Consider the following 6,971-nt stretch of genomic DNA (forward strand, 5'->3'; position numbering starts at 1 on the left):
GCAAATTCTGAATTTAAGAATGTCAGATTATATTATAAAGCTCTTAAAACTTGTTACTGTTTTTAAACATCGTTTGTGCTCAGTGTTGTGGACGTTACTGGTGGCGCAGAGTAAGCTGCCCCACTTCCCATCATCCATCTGTTTATACTCTCTCCCTAGCTGACCCCCCTCAAACCCCCAACCTAATGGCTGATTTCCATAACATCATTTTACAACTCAGTGATGGCGAAGAGGGCATGGGGACTGATCCCGCTGACTGGATGTTGCTGACACGGAGTAGCAATACAATAGCTTGGAGGGAGGAGGAATGGACCGGAGACAATGCAAACTAACTAGAGCTGCCACAAACAATTACTTTAATAGTTGAGTAATCGCTAATTATTTTTTTCGATTAGTCGACTAATCGGGTCATGCGGAAACTGGATGTAAAATGTAAAGCACACATTTTAACCATCATTTGCTTTAAACTAACTAAAAACTAGATGTATAGCATTACTTGCGATAATGCTTGTGTGAATTCTGTAAGCTTATTTTGGCCGCTAAAGATGCAGAAACTGATAGCTAAAACGCTGAAGCTAACAGCTAAAAATGCTTAAGCTGATTTAGCTGATCAGCTAAAATATTAACTAAATACCAGATTAGCCTTAAAACTGAATAAAAAGCCTAAATTAGCCAAACAGCTCATTTAGCCCGCACAGTTTGTTGTTTTGTCATAATTTCCTAATTTATTTGTGTAATTTTCAAAAAATTGCAGCTGAAATATTAGCTAAACTCCAAAATAGCATTAAAAAAAGCCTAAATTAACCAAATAGCTAGCATGTTGCTAAAATAATAGCTCTCCAAAATACCTCTAAAAAATTGAAAAAATCTTAAATTAGCCAAAATAGCTAGCATGCAGCTGAAATATTAGTGTCATGGGCCGCTTGGTGAGGATTGAGCCACAGGACAAAAAAATCTTCAAAAAAGGATGTTTTATTTCACCCAACACAAAAAGACATGGGCCTGCATTAAACGGGGTCAACTTAACAGAATGTAACTTGGAGAATCAGAAACAAAAGCTCAAACTAACTGAACCAAAACTGACGCCCTGACAGGAAACATGAGGGAGGTTTTATACTGGCTGATCAGACCAATGACACAATAGGGAGGTAATCACAAATACAAACATTCAAAACCTAAATACTAACTAAAGAAATAAATTACTAGTAATTTAGAGTTTTAAACAAACAAAACTAAACTTATACTTCATAACAAGTTCAACACGTTTTAACAAAAGAAAACAATAGTCCAACTAATGAATAAACTTTGTTTCCCCTCCATCCTCAAATGGGAGTGTCCAGGAAGTGGTCCAGCTCTGCTTGTGCCACATCATCAGGAACTGTGCAGCTCCTCCCTCTGTCACATCAGGAACTTTTTCAGCTCCTCCCCCTTCCACAGCATCAGACCTCAGAAAACTCAAAAGAATAGAATTACTCAAACAAGATTAACTAAATGTGTGCACAGGTCATTAAGTTAATTTTGTTATGTGATATGTAAAGTAAAATGGTTTTATGTGCCAGTATTTTACAAAGAAATATATATATAACAAATGAACTTAACTTAAATGTGGGGCAGTGGGTTCTGCCCTCACAATTAGCTAAACTCCAAAATAGCCTAAAAAATCGTGATAAATGCCAATTTGGTCCAAAAAGCAAGCAGAATGCCAATGTAACTTTCAACTTTGCTACACTCTGACTCCATATAATATAAAGTAATGACTAATTGACTATTAAATTAGTAGTCAACTATTGCACCGCAGACAGATCACCTCGAATTTGAGGTAACGGTACTGGTGCAACCACATGATGAGCAATTTTGGAGATTTGCAGTCTTACAGTCTTGCTCCAGATGTCAGCTCAGACAAAGAAAATTAAGGCTGTATTCAGACTTTACACTTTGGTCCGCTTAAAGAAAACCAGAGTTTGTTTCCCCCAATGATACAGAAAAAAGTTTTAGTCTGAATACGCACAAACGAATCCTGATCCAGGACCAGGAACCGGTCTCTGACCCATCTTTCGAGGTGGTCTCGGTTGGTTTCCAATCAGACTGAACTTCGGTTTGATTCCACAGATTCCTCGGTCTGAATACAAATTGTGCAGAGACAGAAATAATGGAACCAAAACGACCACTGTAGCCAGCGGTCACGTGAAATAAACACATTAGGAACGGGGCGATCCGTGAGCCGCAGACAAACGTAAAGCATTGATTCATATATGTCCTCCATCATGAGAAAAAATGCCTCAAGAACATCTTAAAAACCCAAATTTCTTGGAAGAGTGTCTTTAAAGCCACCCTTTGACAAATTTTTAAATAAAAAAATTGTAATGTTTTAATTATGATTATGAAGGTTTTAACCAAAACCCCACAATCTAAATGTCTTAAAAAGCCATTTTTCATGTTGATCTGAAGTGCCTGTGAGGGGGTGTGGCTTTTGGAGCTGAGCTGAGTAGATCCGCCCCTAATCCCACCCTGTCTGATTTTGATAGCTCTGTACGTAAATCTTCTGCTACATAAAAATGTCAAGCAATGTAGGTAATGTCCAGCTGTATGGTTTTGAGCTGCATGTGCAGCAGAGCTGTTGGGATGTAAAGGCTCATTAATTCATTCATAGTCTGTCTGCGACAGTTTGATTAACAGAGATTTAAAAGGAGAAAAACTCGGAAATGCAAAAAAACGAAATGATTTAGAATAAAATAGAATAATTTATTACGGACTCAAGGTCCAAAATACTTATTACATTTGTTCTCTTTCACAAGAAAAATGCCACACATACATGTTAAAAACTCAACTGGATTTTCATCAGAGGGGGACTTTAAAAAGATGTAAAAACATTGAACATGTACTGAGAAAAGTTTAAGGACAAATTGGTGATTGATAGCTTTCATGTAGGGATTGTATAACTTTGGTAATCCTTCTGCTACTTCCATTCTGTCAGCTGTTCTTTCAGATTCCAGTCTGGACATTTTCTTTTTTCTAGGTGAAATGAGTGACAAAGCATTTGGTTCAGAAGGAAATGCTCGAGAGTTTTTAGAGAATTCAATGATCCCTCCTTGTTTTTTTTCCCTTGCAGTTCTTCCCCAACAGGATCTCTGTAACCAGGAGAGGAGCTCTGATCTAAAGCAGGAGGAACCAGAACCTCCACAGATTAAAAATGAGGAAGAGGAGCTCACTGTTGACCCGAATGAAGAGCAGAGAAATAGGAGACCGAGCTACAAAAAAAAGACAGAAACCCCAAGAAACTGAAATGCCGTTACTGTCCAGAGTGTGGTAGAAGCTACTCGCTGAAGTGCCACCTGAAAACCCCCATGAGAACTCACACGAGGGAGCTGTTTACATGTAAAGAATGTGGCAAAGGCTACACACGGCCTGACATGAGGATCCACACCGGCGCCAAGCCTTACTCCTGTAAAACCTGCGGCGAGACGTTCAGCCACTGCGACAAACTGAACATCCACAGAAGGATTCACACCGGGGAAAAGCCTTTCCTATGCCAGGAGTGTGGCAAAAACTGTGAAGATTGGTATAACCTGAACAAATATAGGGAAACCCACACTGGAAGGGAGGGGAGAAGGGTCAGGAGGAGGAGGAGGAGGAAACCTGACTCCTCCTGATGGGTCAGGCAGAACAAGAATGAGCATAAAAATAATAAAAATGACAACATTCAGTTTGTTTACCATTCAGAATTGTACATTTTTATGTTTTCGGATTCCCTTTTTCATTTCATCCCTTTCTTTAGAAACATCCTTTGTAAATGTTTGTGCTGAGAGAGGAGGTCAGATGTATGTTTCCAAGGTCACGTGTAGCTGACGGGAAAGATGAAGGGTCAAACAACAGAAAAGGTCTTTGAAAGTCCCACACCAACTATATTTAGTCGATTGTAAAATCCTTCCCATTGGTCCTTTATTCATGATTATGCAGTTTTTAACCAAAATCAAAAAGTCTGTCATTTTTAAGAGACATTTTCTGCAGGACCACATTATAAATTCACCTCTGAATTGTGGGCGGGACTGTTGGCACTGAAGTTACCTCCGCTCATTTCCCATCAGTCCGTTGTTTACGCCCGCTAGCCTATAGCACCTCACAAGCCCAAGCTAACACTGGTGGAGCAAAAAAGGAATGGTGAGCAATATTAGACCTATCTGGCATACAGACGTGAGAGCGATGGCAGCTCAGATGAAGAGAATGAAGACGTTCATGGATCTATTTGTCTACATGTGGGTGCATCAGTATTGTAGCTGAGAGGGGAGACTTTGACCCATGGTAGGTACTGCATCACAGATCTGTGCTTTTATTTCAAACCCCAGGTTTTTGTCTGCTTCTGATCTACCCAGATTTGAACAATTAATACTCAGAAAAACAAATTAGAATTCTAATTTATTTAACTCATTCCCTCGATGAGAAAAATGCTACAAGAACATGTTAAAAACACAATTTTTATTAGAGTGAGTCTTTAGATGAGTAATGGGGACATCATGGTTTGGATGGTAATGGGTATTTTATGATTTTAATAATTTCATATTTAAATTATTTCAATTCTATTATTCAGTTGAGGTCTTTGTATGAAAGTGCTTCATAAATTTGTTTAATTAGATTTGATCAGGAACTGTTCAGATCTTCACTGGGGGAGGATGTGAAAAAATAATCTGATCTGACAGTAGAGTTCTTTGCCCTCTTATGGAGCCATCACAAACAGTATCAATCAGTCTATCAATCACTTTATTTTATAGATCACTTTTCATCATTATGCTGTAGGAAACAAGCTGGTTGACATAAAAGACTTAACAGATGGGTCAAAGATCTCCACTTCCAATATCTGAGTTCTGAAGTGTTTAAAAAAAAGCTGATAATTGTCCTTAATTAATTGACAAAATAATCAATAGGAAAGAAAAACTCTAAAGAAGAAAATAAAAAGAATATTATGTGTAAAACAAATGTGTTGCAACTATTACAAACATTTAAAAAACTGAAATGGTGTATTTTTTTTGTGAAGCGGAACTAATGTTCCGTCACTGTTCCAACCGGAATCTTTTCAACACAACACTTTGTGGACGGGTTGCCAAATTGGATAGGTTTCCGCCATTAGGGTTGAACAAAAAATACTTTTGTAAAAGTCTGTATGGTTTTATTAAAGGTTGGCTTATTTTTGGAAAATATTTTAAAGAAATTATATCTTAATCATTATAATTATATGACCCACTCTTGAAATCCTGTGTTTACCAGCAAATGGTCTAAATATGAAAACATAAAGTACTGTATTGTTGTTTGTCGTGGTGATTTATTTGACTTGAACAAGATACATTTTTAGACAAGACAGATCAGAAAATTCGTGTAATGAAAAGGTTTTACTTTACTTTTACAATTTCAGGCTGAAAATCCAAGCTGCTTAAGTTTTTATATTTTATAAATCTATTTCTATTTACATCACGCACCAACTACATAAATACATATTTGCTTCCTTTGAAAGACAGCTTTCTGTCTAGAAATATTATTTTGTTTTTCAGTCTAAGGCATTCCCTTTTTTCCTTTTCTTTTTTGTTTTCGATTAAACATTTATTTCTGCAAAAGTGATCATTTTAAAAACATAGTTCAGCGAATTTTTACCTGTCGCCTGCTGCTGAAAAGATTCAGCTCAACCTGGCAACCCTGTAGAAAGTTACCGCACAGCTGGCGGACGGACAAACACACAAAGAGGGGCTAGCGTTGACAGTAAACAGAACAGGCGCTAGCAGCGTTAGCTTCAGAGGACAGCGGCGGTGGTTTGGTTGTTTAATTGTGTTTGTGTTTGCCGTCATGTCTGCGGTCCGGTGTCTGAGAGACTTCATCGGCGAGAGACTAACAGCTGCTGCTGAAGAAATACTGAGCGAGTTCGAGAAAACCATCGTCCGGTACGAGGAGGAGATCGCCCAGCAGCGAAGACTGCTGGACACCAGCTGGAAGACTCAGTCACCGAGGAACTCTGCAGGTTCGTGCTCAGTGAGGTGAACCGTGAAGGATCTTTGGAGTCTACATACATGTAAATAAAGGCGTAGCAGTTGTTTATGGTTTGAAACAGGACTCGACAGTGACATCTAGTGGACATTTTATATAACTACAACTTTTTCCTGTCTGTGATCAGGGTTAAACAAAGGCAAGAGTACTCAAAAGAATGCTTTGACTCCCCCCTTAAGTTAAGTTATCTTCAGTTTATGGCAGCTGTAAACAAAAGATGGATTACATGTGGTTCTGTTAAGATTTTAAATGAAAAAACAAAAGTGTCTTAATTTCTCCTTATGCATACATTTAAAATTAACACGGCATTATATTTTGAAAGTTCAGACATATATGAAAAGATATGTTGATATCGTACATAACATTCGTGTTATCTTTGGCTCTTTTTTGTGCTCTGGTGTCCCAGATTCTGGACCAGAAACTGTTCAGTAAAATAATCTTTTCATCTGCATGAACACTTTTGAGCCCAAGGGAGGCTAATTTACAGAGTTTGTGGCTACACCAGTATGATATATAACACAATACAACACAAATGGAATGAAACAAATTTGATTTTATAATAATAGTAACCAATGGTAAGACCAGCTCCAGTGAAATTTGTGTTTTCAACATCTTGTAGCATTTTTATCATGTTGGAAGACATGCATAAAAAAAGTAAGCTTCAAATTGCATTTGAGTATTTATTTATTTATTTTTTTTAATCAAAATCATGAGGAATTGCAAGCAGATGAAAAAAAAAATTGCGTTGGAAAAAGCTTGCAGTAATGATGCTTAGCAGGTGCTACAATTGGTAGGTCACAAATTCCTTATTCTGTTCCATCCTGATGCACTCAAATAGATCCAAATACGTCTGTTTTGGGATGATGGGAAATGAGTGCAAGCTTACTCCCCTCCAACAGCCCCACAACCCAGAGGCAAATGTCTAATAAACTACTGGTCTACAG

At 37.8% G+C, this 6,971-nt stretch overlaps 1 protein-coding gene across 1 annotated transcript in view; it reads left to right on the top strand.

Annotated features, from left to right (window-relative positions):
* The first annotated feature begins 5,687 nt into the window (after positions 1 to 5,687).
* Positions 5,688 to 6,971, top strand: part of LOC112152024 (zinc finger protein OZF) — a 5,509-nt gene continuing 4,225 nt past the window's right edge. The window contains exon 1 of the mRNA XM_024281245.2: positions 5,688 to 6,001. Within this exon, the coding sequence (XP_024137013.1) occupies positions 5,830 to 6,001 (172 nt within the window). The 5' untranslated portion in view covers positions 5,688 to 5,829. The remainder of the gene's footprint in view (positions 6,002 to 6,971) is intronic.

This window comes from Oryzias melastigma, linkage group LG6 (assembly GCF_002922805.2).
Source record: "Oryzias melastigma strain HK-1 linkage group LG6, ASM292280v2, whole genome shotgun sequence".
Taxonomy (NCBI): Eukaryota; Metazoa; Chordata; class Actinopteri; order Beloniformes; family Adrianichthyidae; genus Oryzias; species Oryzias melastigma.